Here is a 14885-nt window from a genome sequence, read left to right as displayed (position 1 = left end):
TGCCGTTATTGTTTTATGCTGCACCAGGTTGACTGAGGTTTGTTCCTGTTTCCCATTGTCTTGGGGGAATATGAGATTCTTCAAAGATTTTTCTCAAAGGAAAGGGTAGGATGTATGTGTGTTGGTTCAGGCTGCAGCATTAGAATCTCATGAGCTCTCAGTCTTGGAAATTTCTTATCACTTTGAGTCTGAAAACAACTCCTATGCAGCAACGCAACTTAGACCAAGTTTGAGTGAGTGTTAAGCACTGGCTTTGAGCTGAGGTGCCAGGCCAAACACTTACAACTGAATGGCTGTGAGGTCTCGAATAGGTTTGAAGTTGTCCGAAACTGCACAGGGTAATAAAAATGCAACTGGCCTGATAGTCTTGGGACATGGATTTGAGTTCTTATGAACTCAACTTTCACCAGCTGTGTGATGATTTGGCAGATGTTTCCTCCAAGCCAAAATGAAATGGTTGGATTAGATTAGGTTATTTTAAGTGTTTAACAGGCCCAGATGGTGATACATATACCTGTGACCCCAGCTCTTTGTGAGGCTGAGCAGGGGCTTGAAGAGTTCAAAGCTGCCCTTTATATTAAAAAAAAAAATAGAATAGAATGAAAGAAAGAGGGAGGGAGGGAAGGAAGGAAGGAAGGAGAAGGGAAGGAGGAAGGAAGAGGAAGAAAGGGCAAGCAGACAGGCAAGCACTGGCACTCTAGCCATACAAACAATTTTGCCATCCTAGTGTTCTCTAGTAAGATTTCAAGATTGTTCTTGTAGGTTTAGTCATATAGCTGATTATTCACTTGGGCAAGAAAAGGCATATGTAAAGTAAACATAACAAGATTCAAAAGACCCTAACAGAAGCTTTGCAGCGAGGCATTTGTAATAGTTCTTGCTTGGTTCCTTTTCTATCTTGTTGTTGTTGTTCTGAGACAGGGTCTTGCTATATAGCCCAAGCTAGTCTTGAACTCAGGACCATATGTCACCCTCCCAGATGCTGGATTACAGGCATGCAGCACTATGCCTAGTTCTCACCTTGTTTGTGTTGCACATTTAAACTACCCAACAAGCCCAATAATAACTGAAGGGAGGTTTTTTGTTGTTGTCATTGTTATTTTTGGTGGTTGTGGGGCTTGAACTCAGGGCCTGGGTGCTGCCCCTGAGTGAGGTCTTTTTTTTGGGAGGGGGGTCCGGTCATGGGGCCTGAACTCTGGGCCTGGGCACTGTCCCTCAGCTCTTTAGCTCAAGGCTAGCGCTCTACCACTTGAGCCACAGCGCCACTTCCGGCTTTTTTCTTTTTGCTTATGTGGTGCTGAGGAATCCACCCAGGGCCTCAGGCCTGCAAGGCAAGTGCTCTACCACTGAGCTACCTTCCCAGCCGCTGAGTGAGGTCTTAACCTAAATGCTAATACTCTACCACTTTGAGCCACAGCACCACTTTGGGTTTTCTGGTGATTAATTGGATATAAGTGTCATGTGAAGTGGCACTGTAGCTCAAGTGGTAGAGTGCTAGCCTTGAGCTGAAGAGCTGAGGGACAGAGCTCAGGCCCAGAGTTCAAGCCCCATGACAGATGAAATAAAATAAAATATTAAAAAAAAAAAAGTGGGGCTGGGAAGGTGGCTCAGTGGTAGAGTGCTTGCCTTGCATGCCTGAGGCCCTGGGTTCGATTCTTCAGCGCCACATAAGCAAAAAGAAAAAAACCGGAAGTGGCGCTGTGGCTCAAGTGGTAGAGTGCTAGCCTCGAGCTGAAGAGCTGAGGGACAGCACCCAGGCCCAGAGTTCAGGCCCCACACCATTAAAAAAAAAAAAAAAGTGGGGCTGGGAAGGTGGCTCAGTGGTAGAGTGCTTGCCTTGCATGCCTGAGGCCCTGGGTTCGATTCTTCAGCGCCACATAAGCAAAAAGAAAAAAACCGGAAGTGGCGCTGTGGCTCAAGTGGTAGAGTGCTAGCCTTGAGCTGAAGAGCTGAGGGACAGAGCTCAGGCCCAGAGTTCAAGCCCCATGACAGATGAAATAAAATAAAATATTAAAAAAAAAAAAGTGGGGCTGGGAAGGTGGCTCAGTGGTAGAGTGCTTGCCTTGCATGCCTGAGGCCCTGGGTTCGATTCTTCAGCGCCACATAAGCAAAAAGAAAAAAACCGAAGTGGCGCTGTGGCTCAAGTGGTAGAGTGCTAGCCTCGAGCTGAAGAGCTGAGGGACAGCACCCAGGCCCAGAGTTCAGGCCCCACACCATTAAAAAAAAAAAAAAAGGGGGGCTGGGAAGGTGGCTCAGTGGTAGAGTGCTGGCCTTGCATGCATGAGGCCCCGGGTTCAATTCCTCAGCACCACATAAGCAGAAAAAGCCAGAAGTGGCGCTGTGGCTCAAGTGGTAGAGCACTAGCCTTGAGCTGAAGAGCTGAGGAACAGCACCCAGACCCAAAGTTCAGGCCCCATGACTGGCAAAAAAAAAAAAGTGTCTCACATACTTTCCTGCCCAGGCTGGCTTCGACTCATGATCCTCAGATCTCAGCCTCCTGAGTAGTTAGGATTACAAGCCAGCAGCGCCAGGCTTGAAGGTAGGTTTTAGTTTCTTGTCTATGGTGGGTCGGACTCCGGGCCTGGGCACTGTCCCTGAGCTCTTCTGCTTAAGGCTAGTTTCTACTTCCTTCCTTCCTTCCTTCCTTCCTTCCTTCCTTCCTTCCTTCCTTCCTTTTCTTTCTTTTCTTTCTTTTCTTTCTTTCATTGGTCGTTGGGCTTGAACTCTGGGTCTGGGCTCTGTCCCTGAGCTCTTCAGCTCAAGGCAAGCGTTCTACCACTTGAGCTACAGCGCCACCTCCAGTTTTCTGGTGGTTTATTGGAGATAAGAGTCTCACAGGGGGGGGGGGGAAGGTGACTCAGTGGTAGAGCGCTTGCCTTGCATGCATGAGGCCCTGGGTTCAATTCCCCAGCACCACATAAGCAAAAAGAAAAAAGCTGGAAGTGGCACTGTGGCTCAAGTGGTAGAGCGCCAGCCTTGAGCTGAAGAGCTGAGGAACAGTGCTTAGGTCCAGAGTTCAGGCCCCACGACCGGACCCAAAAAAAAAAAAAAAAAAAAGTCTCACGGACTTTCCTGCCAAGGCTGGCTTTAAACCTCAATCCTCAGATCTCTGCCTCCTGAGTAGCTAAGATTACAGGCGTGAGCCACCAGCACCCAGCAGCTTCTAGTTTCCTAAACACCTGATGTGTTCCTTATGTGTTCCTTATTATTAGAGGATGCTGTGGAAAATTACTTAATCAGGCTACCTTTCTAGACTCCGTCAAACAGTACTCACTGTAGATAAGTTTGCAAATAGGAGAGGCAAATACTAAGGGAGAGGTGAATAGCCTGGTACAATGAGATTTTTTTTTTAGAGAACAAACTATCCGGGCAGCCTGGGCTTCACAGAAATCCTCAACATCACATTTCTCTCTGTCTCAGTCTCTCTATCTTGTGTGTATGTCTCTCTCTGAGACAGGTTCTCACAATATATCCCGTGCTGTCTTTAAACTCAAAATCCTCCTGTCTCAGCCTCCCAAGGTCTGGAGTACAGACATTCACTAGTATATTCTCTTATATTTTCTAAAATTAAGGTTGTAAGAGATTCAAGATCATTGGTTATCAGGATTGTAAGAGAGTCAAAGAGGCCCAGGAGCTGGGTACAATAGAACATGCTTGTCTTCCCAGCTACTCAGGAAGCTGTGGCAGCAGGATCATGAGTTTAAGGCCAACCTGGAGCCACACAGGAACATTTTGTCTTTAAAAAATAAAGCAAGCAAGAAAGATGGATCTAAGGAGGTTGAAGGTTCTGTGTGAATAGCTTTACTAGAGTGCTTTCTAATAGAAAAGCAGTGTGAATGTATAACAGAGAAACTGAAGCCAGGTTTACCCACTTACCATAGGTTGTTATCCTGGGAGCCAGAACATTTAACTCTGCAGTGAAATCGTCTCAGATGACCTTTGAAGATTATGTTGAGAACTCACTTTTTTTTTTTTTTTATATTACTGGGGCTTGAATTCAGGATCTTGTGCTTTTGAGGCAAGTTCTCTATCATTTGAACCGGAAATTGCTTTTATACCTAGCGATTAGATCCAGCCTTTCAGTCAAATTTACTTCCAAGGGAGTAGCTATTCAGTGCCAGCCTGGGCCAGGCCCTGAGAGAAGAAGTGGTCATGATGCAGTTCTTGCCCCATAGAACTTAGTGAGGAATTGGAAAAGAGCTAAAGAGGACAGTTAGATATATGCATAGCAAACTATAATTAAAGAACACAGGGTAGTTAGGTGCCAGTGGTTCACACCTAGAATCCGAGCTGCTTAGGATCTGAAAATTGAGGTTTGAAGTCAACCTGGGAAGGAAAGGCAATGAAACTCTTTATCTCCAGTTAACCACCAAAAAGTCCAGAAATGGAGCTGTGGCTCAAGTAATAAAGTGCCTGCCTTGAGCAAGAAAGCTCAGGAATAGTGTCCATATGCTGAGCTTAAGCCCCAGTGCCAACACACACATACACACACACACACACACACACACACACACACACACACTAAATGGTGTAAGGCAGATACAGACAAAAGGAAGCAAACACTGCCTGCCTTTGAAGGACCATCAATGAAGTAAAGGGCTAAGTAAAGTATGGTAAAGAGTGAATAATTTGTATGAATATCTGGGTGCAAGTAACTGGAAAACAGAGCAGCTAAATGTAGCTAGAGTCCTTTTGGAAGGGATGATGAGAGAGAAAGTTTCGTAGAGGTCACTGGGTGAAAGGTGTTCACTGCTTTAATAAATATTAATTGAAGTTCATGGGTCACACTTGGTTCCTCTAGTCCTTTTTGTGGTGCCCATATTGGGGCTTAAAATCAGAGTCTGGTTGCTATCTCTTAGCTTTCTTGCTCAAGTCTGGCACTCTACCCCATGAACCACAGCTCCACTTGTAGCATTTTGGTGGTTAATTGGAGATTAATCTGCCTGAGCTGGCTTCAAATCATGATTCTCAGATTTCAGTCTCCTGAGTAGCTAGGATTACGGCGTGAGCCATGAGGGCTTACCTGTTTCCTCCTAGTCCTTTCACGGTAAGAATAGTCAACTTTAAAGATGTGTGAGTTTTTGTTCTTGTCCCAGAGCCTTTGTACATGTGTCCTGTCCCTAGCCCCCATCTCCAGTGTTCTCATTCCCTTCTCCCTTTTTTGTCCAGTTAATACAAATTCATCCTTTAGAGCTCAGCTTGGAAATCACTTCCTGAAGGAGTACTTTTGCTTCACCTCTGTTTTCCTAGGTGTGAACTTGATATCTCCTTCATACCCTTGCCTCAGTTATGAATATAATTCCATTATTGTTTTTTGTGTGTTTAATCTCCCTCTGTTTGCTGCCTCTTTCCTTCCCCAGCAGTGTTTGACGCATAGCTGGCATGCAGTAAATGTCTGCTGAAAGAATGGCTGGAGCATGTCCATTGAATTTAGCAATAAGCACTCAACTGGTGACCTTGTGTGACAGTTACACAGAAATGGTGGGGGTGGAAGCCAGGTTGCAGTTACAGTCAGTGAGTGGGAAATGAGGAAATGAGAGCAGTGATAGGTAGATTGCTTTCTCATAGGCGTGGCTGTGCAAGGGAGAAGCCTCGGTAGTAGCAGGAGACAAATGAGGTTCAGAGTTGTTTTTAAATGGGGAAGACTTGAATGTTTTGTTTTGCTGGTACTTGGGCTTGAATCAGGGCCTAGGCACTGTCTCTGAGCTTTTCTCCAGTCAGCCTGTCATCTTACCACTTGAGCCACAGCTTCAATTCCAGTTTCTGCTAGTTAGTTGGAGTTGAGTCTCATGAACTTACCTGCCCAGGCTGTCTTCGAACTGTGATTTCCAAATCTCAGCCTACAGAATAGCTAGGATTATAGGCCTGAGCACTGGTGCCCAGCGTGAGCTTATTTAAATGGTAATGAAGAGGAGCCAAGGCAGGGGTCCATGTAGAGAGATACTGAAATTGGGCATCTTCTAAGCGATGGGATAGGATGGAATCCAGAATGGGAGGGGCCATACTTAAAAGAGCCCGTGCTCTCAAGACACTGGAGAGTCTTGACTTCTGAGCTGGGAATCGGAGTGAGCCAATTAAGATTGTCCTACAGACTGAGAAAAGGAGCCTAAGACCTAAATTAGGACCAGAGTGAAGGAGAGAAGCCTACTAATAGAGACACTTAGCAGTGTGTATCAGGGAGCCGGGGAGAGGTAGAAAGGGTCCTTGATTTTTGTGTCCTTCATGCTTGAATTTTAAAAATATGATTATATTGCTATTATTAAGGTGTCATACAGAGAGATTACCATTTGTTGATTGAATTTTGGATGTTTCTCTAGACTGGAGAACACAGGCTCTCAGAGGATGTGGCAATTACAGGTTTTCTCAAATAGCTTCACAGTGCAAAGTCCTGATCCTTTCAAATTCTGGAAATGGCCAGAAGTAATTCAGAGCCAAGATGTTATGTTGTGGAGAAAAAGTGGGTGGTCAGGTTAAACACTATTCTTCGTGGGTTAAAAAGTAAAGAACAAGGAACAAGGTTTTGGCTCTAAAATAATGAGATTTGTTAGGGTTGTGGCAGGAAGCTCATAAAATAACACTGATAGTTTTTCCATGTAAGGAAGCCAACAATGTTTCAAGCAGGTATTTCAGAATTTGGAAGCTTCACGTCTGTGTTCATTAAAAACCTTTTCACTGGGGTTGAGGGTGTGGCTCTGTGGTAGAATGCTTGCCTAACATACCTGAAACCCTAGATCTGATCACCAGCAATACACACACACACATATTCATTGTCTTATTCAGTGTGTAACCTGACCTGGGCCTGGTTTGAATGAGACTTACCTTCACCTTGGAGTTTTGTAGAGTGATGGTATGTTCTTTGACCCTTGACATTCTGCCCTCCAAAAGGCAGAGAGGTCCCTCTTGAGAGCAAGAATTTTATTTTTTATTTTTTAAATTCTATTTTTTTGGTACCAGTCTTGGGGCTTGAACTCAGAGCCTGGGTGCTGTCCCTGAGCTCTTTTGCTCAAAGCTAACATTCTTACCATTTGAGCCATAGCTCCACTTCCAGCTGTTTTGCTGATTAATTGGAGGCAAGAATCTTACAGGCTTTTCTGCTTGAGCTGGCTTTGAACTGCAGTCCTCAGATCTCAGCCTTCTGGGTAGCTAGGATTATAGGCTTGAACCACCAGTGACTGGCAAGAGTAAGAATTTTAGATCCAGGAAGAATGATTGTTGAGCTATAGAAGTTTTATTTCTAGGGGAGTAGTGGAGTCCAGCAGATTTTAAATTCTGTTGGCTCCTTTAATTCTCCTCTGGCATCTGAGAGCAGCTGTCTGTGCACTGGCCGTCTCAAATGGTACAGAGCTATCTTGAAGTGCCCGGAGCCATGCTTTGTCTATTCATGGCTCCTGTGGCTGTGAAACAGGGTTCAGTGACTGTCACTGTGCCTGTAGCAGTCTGGAGTTACCCAGAGAGAACAAAGCCGCATACACAGCATACAAGGGTGTCTTATAACCATCTTTCTAGGGCTGAGTCAGGTACCACAGCTTGATTTCAGCTGCCCTCTTTATTTCAATAAGTAGGCATTAGAGCGACACCAAAAATGTTTGGGGTGTTTTGTTTTGTTTGGGGCGGGGGGCGGAGGGAGCAGGACTTGCACCAGTCCTATGCTTTTGTCGATAGCTGAGCTCAGTTCACACAGTCCCTGAGCATCCTTTCTCAGCCTTTGATAAATCTTCCCCATCTTTCAAGATTCAGCTCAAGTGTTCACATCTTCTACGGAGGGATGAGCAGGAGTTCCCATGGGGGAATGGAAAGAGCTGAGGTTTTCATGAGCCAAACCTCAATGTGAATGTTCCATCAGCCTCTTAATTTGTCTTGTACACACCCCGGGTCCCAAGCGTCAGTTCTTTACTCCATTAAATAAGTATGGTATTGTGGTCACAAATAAGTTGTTTGTGAAAGCAACCAGTACAGTTCTTGGCATGCTTTTAGACCCATAACCTGACTTCCACTGAACTAGATATTTTAAAGTACTTTTACTTCTGAAATAATATACAAGTGAAAAAATTACAATATGGGCCAGGTGCTGGTGGCTCACACCTGTAATCGGAGCTACCCAGGAGGCTGAGATCTGAGGATCACAGTTCAAAGCCAGCCCAGGCAGGAAAGTCCATGAGATTCTTATCTCCAATTAACCAGTAGAAAACTGGAAGTAGAGCTGTGGCTCAAAGTGGAAAAGTGCTACCCTGAAGTGAAAAGAGCTCAGGGACAACGCTCAGAATCTGAGTTCAAATCCTGTGACTGACCAAAAAAATAAATAAAATTACAGTATGCCAGGTGCCAGTGGCTTATACCTGTAGTCCTAGCCACCCAGAAGGCTGAGATCTGAGGATCAAGGTTCAAAGCCAGCCTGGGCAGGAAAGTCCTTGAGATTCTTATCTCCAATTAGCTACCAAAAATCAAGCTGAAAGTGGAGCTGTGACTCAAGTGGTAGAGTGCCAGCCTTAAAGCTAAAAAGCTTGAGGACATTAGCCTATACCAACACACACATACATATACACATGCACACGCACCTACACTCATGTACGCATGCGTTACAATATAGAAAAGCAGTTTTGTTTTTTTTCCAGTAGATTGGCTGCTGAAAGAGCAGAGGTGATGTTATTTAGCCATTTGTACTGTAGAACACAGTGAGAAGGGGACTAACAATGTTGGTTGAATGAAGAGCTAGATGATGAGAAATCTGAGAAATAGTAAAAGGCAATAACATGTTTAACTCAAAAGAGAAACTTCTGATATTAGCTGGGGACACAGGAAGAGTTGACACAGAAATGAGGGAGACTTTCTTCATCTGCTCAGAACTCCAGCCTGGGCTGGGAATGTGGCTTAGTGGTAGAGTGCTTGTCTAGCATGCATGAAGCCCTGGGTTCAATTCCTCAGTACCACATAAACAGAAAAAGCCAGAAATGGCAATGTGGCTCAAGTGGTAGAGTGCTACCTTGAGCAAAAGAAGCTCAGGGACAGTGTTCAGGCCCTGAGTTCAAGCCTTATGACTGCCAAAAAAGAAAAGAAAAGGTAAAAGTTGTATGAAAACGGTGTTTTGTTTCTTTGAGGCAAGTTCTTCTTCTTTTTTTTTTTTAACAGTGAAAATGGGTTATACCGTGGGGGATGAACATACAAAGAAACAAAAAAATCACATGGTACATTATAAATATGTATGAACCCCTATCTTGGGGTTCATTTTGAGTCTGGTTCTTCTACGTAAACCTAGGTTATCCTCAAACTCATGATCCTCTGCCTTGGCCTCTCAAGTGCTGGTATTACTGACACTACCATTCTTGGCCAGAAAGGCTGGTCTTGTTTCAGTAGTACAATAGACACAGCTATTTATTATTATTATTATTATTATTATTATTGTTGTAGTGGGTCATGGAGCTTGAATTCTGGGCCTAGGCACTGTCCCTAAGCTCTTCAGCTCAAGACTAGTGCTCTCTACCACTTGAGCCACAGATCCACTTTTGGTTTTCTGGTGGTTTATTGGAGATAAGAGAGTCACACAGACTTTCCTGCCTGGGAACCACAATCCTCAGATCTCAGCCTCCTGAGTAGCTAGGATCATAGGTGTGAGCTACTGACGCCCAGCTTATTTTATTTTTTTCTGGTACTAGGTTTGCATTCAGGGCCTTGTACATGTTAGGCAGGCATTCTACCACTCTCGCAGCCCTGCTTTGTTGTTGTTGTTGTTTTTAAATAAATTGAAACATTTTTTCCCGGTTATGGGGCTTGAACTTTGGGCCTGAACACTGTCCCTCAGCTCTTCAGCTCAAGGCTAGTACTCTACCCCTTGAGCCACTGTGCCACTTCTGGTTTTCTGAGTGGTTTATTGGCGATAAGAGTTTCATGGACTCTTCTGCCCAGGCTGACTTTTTGAACCATGATCCTCTGATCTCAGCCTCCTGAGTAGCTAGGATTATAGGCATGAGCCACCAGCATCCAGCAAAGTGAAACTTCTGAGGCTGTAAGTTCTCTGTGTCTCTAAAGATAGACTTAAGTACTTTCTAGAGATCTTGTCAAAAGGGACATGTCATTGAGTGGAGCCTTGGCCTAACTCTTTCAACAGGAGATTGTGTTGACTCAGTCTTATTCTTCATGGTCAAATCCCTTCCCTCTGCTCCCTGCTACCTCAGGCCTCTAACCCCTCTTGGTGTTGTGTGCAGGTGAAGAGGCCTGGAGGTGTCCAGGCTGTGGTGACCACGTCGCTCCTAGTCAGAGGTGGTATAGGACAGTCAATGAAGCCTGGCATAGCTCCTGTTTCCGGTAAGTGAATCTGCCCTCCTCTCTTTACCTGTGTACTACGGGCTTCAAACGATCTTGAAACAATCTTCATATTCTGAAAAACAGAGAAACAAGCTTCTGACTTAAATGTCAAATTTGGGGGGGGGGACTAAAGGGGGGACACAGTGAGAGAAGTGTTCCAAGGAAGAACTCCAAAACCAGGTTGAAGTAGAAGAATCACTACCCTGCCGAGTACTGCAGGTATGGGGAGCCCTTTCCAAGGTTTCCCCCATCACCTTCCCTTGATACAGATGAGGAAACTGAGACCCAGAGTCACTTCCATGTATGCACTACTGCTTATATTAATGCTCAAGGGTTGTTTTTAATGTAGTGGGCAATACTGGATACCTCCCTATGTACCTTTTTCTTTTTGTGCCAGTTCTGGGGCTTGAACTCGGCCTGGATGCTATCCCTGAGCTTTTGTGCTCAAAGCTAATGCTCTACCATTGGAGTCACAACTCCACCTCTGTCTTTTTTGGTAGTTAATTGGATGTAAGAGTCTCACAGGCTTTCCTGCCTGCGCTAGTTCAAACTGCACCCCTCACATCCCAGCCTTCTGAGTAGTTAGGATTCCAGGTGTGAGCCACCAGCCCTGCCTTTTTTTTTTTTAAATGCCAGTACCAGGGCTTGAACATGGGACCTCTTGTTCTTTCTTGGCTTTTTTCACTCAAAGCTCATGCTCTACTACTTGAGCCATGCCTTCAGTCCAGCTTTTTGCTAGTTCTTTTGGAGATGGAAGTTATAAACTTTCTGCCTTGCCTGGGTTGACTTCAAACTGAGATCCTCTGGATCTCAGCCTTCTGAATAATTTAGATTATAGGCACAAGCTACCAGCACTCAGCTAGAATCCTGGGGTGTTTTTTTTTTGGGGGGGGTGTCTGGCCGTGGGATCTGAACTCTGGGCCTGGGCACTGTCCCTCAGCTCTTCAGCTCAAGGCTAACGCTCTACCACTTGAGCCACAGCACTACTTCCGGCTTTTTTCTGCTTATGTGGAATCGAACCCGGGGCCTCATGCATGCGAGGCAAGCACTCTACCACTGAGCCAACTTCCCAGCCCCAGAGTCCTGTTTTTTTAATTAACTTTACTATAGCTCAGATTATTGTATAGAAGTAGCTCAATTTCTTGAAACAGATTTAAAATGTCACAATTGGCTCATTCTCCTTATTTTGGACTATTAATAGTCTATTGCATAGACTTGTTGAGATTGATTTGAATGATATATGTAAAGTACCCTGTACATGGTAGGCACCCACCAAATGGGTCTTCCTTTCCCTGTTCTGTTGGAATCCTCAAAGGCGGGTGCTTGTTTTTGTCTTCCCCAGAACCTAAAAGACTGCCCAACCCACAGGCATTCCACATTGGCAGAATGCTCTTCATTCTGCCTACTGGGGAAGCTGATTGGGCATGTCTGGCCCCCAGGGTCTGAATGGGTGGGACTACAGTGGTGTCCTGAGAATAAGTGAGACTGTAAAAAGGCCCCCAGGGCTGTAGATTCCAGCTCCCACGCACAGCTCTTGTCGCAAAGCATCCCCTGTGCTGATATCAAATAATTGAGGTGACCTTTAAGTACTTGGCCTCCCCTTGGGAGCTAGGGGGCAGAGGGCAGAGGAGGAGCTTGGAAAGATCTGGCTTCCAAAATTACTGGAGGCTAGGAATGTGGCTCAGTGGTAGAGTACTTGCCTAGCATGCATGAAGCCCTGGCTTCGATTTCTCAGTACCAGATAAACAGAAAAAGCCAGAAGTGGCTCTGTGGCTCAAGATGTAGAGTTCTAGCCTTGAGCAAAAGAAGCTCAGGGACAGTGCCCAAGCCCCAAGTTCAAGCTCCAGGATTGGCAAAAAAGAATTTTAATTAAATGAAAGAGCTGGAGAGGAATCAGCATTCCCATGCTCTCTTAACTTTAACTCGGAGCTGTCATCTTCTCTATGGTTCTGATTTGCCTTCATTCCCCCTCCTCTCACTCCTGGGGAAGTCACTTGGACTTTTTCTGTGCTATTTAGTATGACAGGAACAGAGTGTCAGAGTCCTAAGGGACCTTCTGGAGAAAGCCTTTGGTTTGCCCTTTCATTTTAGAGCTGAGGTTGACAAAGCAGTAAAACTGACTGAGTTCCAGGAATGGGTCTTGCCTTGTCATCTTACTCTCATGGTCCAATTTGCTCCTGCCATTTGCCTATTGGTGCAATTACTTTCTGTCCAAAATGAGCAGGACAGAGTAGAACAAGCTTATCCTTCGAATTTCTGGATTCTTCCCAAGCTAAGGAATTTCAGAACTAGAAGGGACAACTTATCTGTATGATATAACCCATTCACATTATAAATAAGAGGATTGCTTGGGTCACTCAGACTGTGGGTGACAAAGTTGGCCTTAACACAGGTTCTGGGTCATTTATAGGTTGAGTCAGATGTTAGCCTCTGAGAGGTTGTGTGTGTGTGTGTGTGTGTGTGTGTGTGTGTGTGTGTGTGTGTGAATGAATGAATGTGAGAGAGAAAGAGGGAGACAGACAGAGAAAGAGAAAGACAAACACAGAGAGACAGAGAGAGAGAGATACAAATGCACGGACATAAGAAAAAAAGGCCAAATGCTGGTGGCTCAAACCTGTGATCCTAGCTAATCAGAAGGCTGAGGTCTGAGGATCCGATTGAAGCCAAACCAGGCAGGAGAAAGTCTGTGAGACTCTTTATCTCTAATTAAGCAGCAAAAAGCTAGCCTGTATAAAAAAGCTGAAGTATAGAACACAGGCCCCAAGTTCAAGCCCCAATACACACACACACACACACGCACGCACGCACGCGTGCGCGCACGCAGTGCTCAAGACGTAAGGGCACTTATAATCCCAGAGGTTAGAAGGATCATGAGTTTAAGACCAGCCTGGACTGGTAAAGAAATAAAAGGAAAGAAGTAAGTTGCGTTAGCATGGTGAATATAAGCGGTAGAATGAGGGTGTCTGGTTTTAACTCCTGACCTTGCATCTTATTACCTGACCTTATGTGACTTCCCTGAGCTCCAGACACTACGTTTGTAAAATGAGGATACAAATATCACTCATCTTACATACTCTTTAGGAATAAGTAAATCATGATGCCCTAAATAAAGTGCCTAGCAGATGACTCGCCACTTAAAAAAAAAACAACCCTTGATAATAATCATCAGCTGTCACTTTATATTGTTTCATATGTGTCTGTTTACATTTATTTCTCTTATTACACAGTCATTGCTCATCTGGTATTAAAGGCAATTTTGAACTATTTCGGCACAGTTAAACCAAAGATCGTGCCTGAGGGGAAGGTAGAGCATCTAGGTTTTATCTCCTGGTTACAGCTTCGTGTTGAGGACAGAGACTAGAATCCAGCTCTTTAGAGTGTCTTCCAACTCCTGAACTTTCCCATGGTAAATTCAGATTAGATGACATGGCTCCCTCCAGTGGAGCTTGCTAATTTGCCCTGGGGAGAATGGCTGTCTTTTGGAGCCAATTGGACTTCTGCCCAAATTGGAGGAAGATGTTCAGGGCTGGGAAAGAACTGTATTTGTTCAAAGCCAGAGGTAACTTGGGTTATAGGGCATGAGCCTGAGTGATTTTTTAAGATCTCTTCCAGTCCAGCTTGTCTGTGATGCTAATAAAGTTACTTAGATGTGTGGGTGTAGGCCTTCTGGAAGCCGGACTTTCCCTTCTGAGCTGTTTGCAAAGAAATTCAGACTCCATGGCTCCCTTCCAGCCTTCTCTTACCCAGCTGAACTACAGTTACCATGAAGGAAATGACTTTTCTTCTTCCCTTCCCCTAACACCTTTGTTTTCCTAGTGGCAGGGTGGGGCTGGGTTTGGAATGGAGACCTTGCTGGGGTTTGGCCCAGTGCTCCCCCCATTCTTCTCCCTTTTCCCCTCCCCTACTCTGCAGTCACATCCGTGATCTTGCCTCTGATAGCATTCCACAAGAATCTCAGGTCTCCAAGATAATAGGAAATCTTCTTATGGCTTTAAGCCTGGGACTTGGGACTGTGTGCATAGAAGCCAGCAGACAACCCTCCTGAAATTAGCCCTGTTTATAACTGTGCTGCAGCAGTGGGGCACTTTGCCAGAATCCTTCTGAACTGGACACGTGGGTAGCCAGTCCTGCTTCCTCTCCCCTATCTTCCCACCAGGCCTATTTAAACTCTGAGTCCCTCTGGCCTTGCTTCAAACAATGCCATTGGTTTTAGATCTGGAATCATGCTCTCTGAAGTTCTCTGGACCTGGCTCCCTTTCTTACCGGGGAGGACAGGAGAGCAATCAGAGTTCATGACATCTGTAGCTAAGGTGGAAATGTAGAGCTTTCCTGACTGCTTGATTGAGTTTTGGTTGTTGCTGTGGTTATGGTGTTGGAGATGGAAGCTGGGCCTTTATGTATGCTAGGCAAGTACTCTACCACTGAACTATATATCCTTGACCCTTTTTCAGGTTTTTGTTTTTGTTTTGTCGGTCATAGGGCTTGAACTCTGGGCCTGAACGCTGTCCCTTAGTCCTTCAGCTCAAGGCTAGTGCTCTACCACTTGAGCCACTGCACCACTTCCAGTTTTCTGAGTGGTTTATTGG

At 45.1% G+C, this 14885-nt stretch overlaps 1 protein-coding gene across 1 annotated transcript in view; it reads left to right on the top strand.

The window, feature by feature from the left end:
* Limk2 (LIM domain kinase 2) overlaps positions 1-14885 on the top strand; it is a 79829-nt gene that overhangs the window by 8197 nt on the left and 56747 nt on the right. The window contains exon 2 of the mRNA XM_013014469.1: positions 10200-10299. Within this exon, the coding sequence (XP_012869923.1) occupies positions 10200-10299 (100 nt within the window). The remainder of the gene's footprint in view (positions 1-10199; positions 10300-14885) is intronic.

Source organism: Dipodomys ordii, unplaced genomic scaffold (genome assembly GCF_000151885.1).
Source record: "Dipodomys ordii isolate 6190 unplaced genomic scaffold, Dord_2.0 Scaffold23, whole genome shotgun sequence".
Classification (NCBI taxonomy): domain Eukaryota; kingdom Metazoa; phylum Chordata; class Mammalia; order Rodentia; family Heteromyidae; genus Dipodomys; species Dipodomys ordii.
Note: the sequence above shows the minus strand (reverse complement) of the source record. Positions and strands in the feature narration are given on the sequence as shown.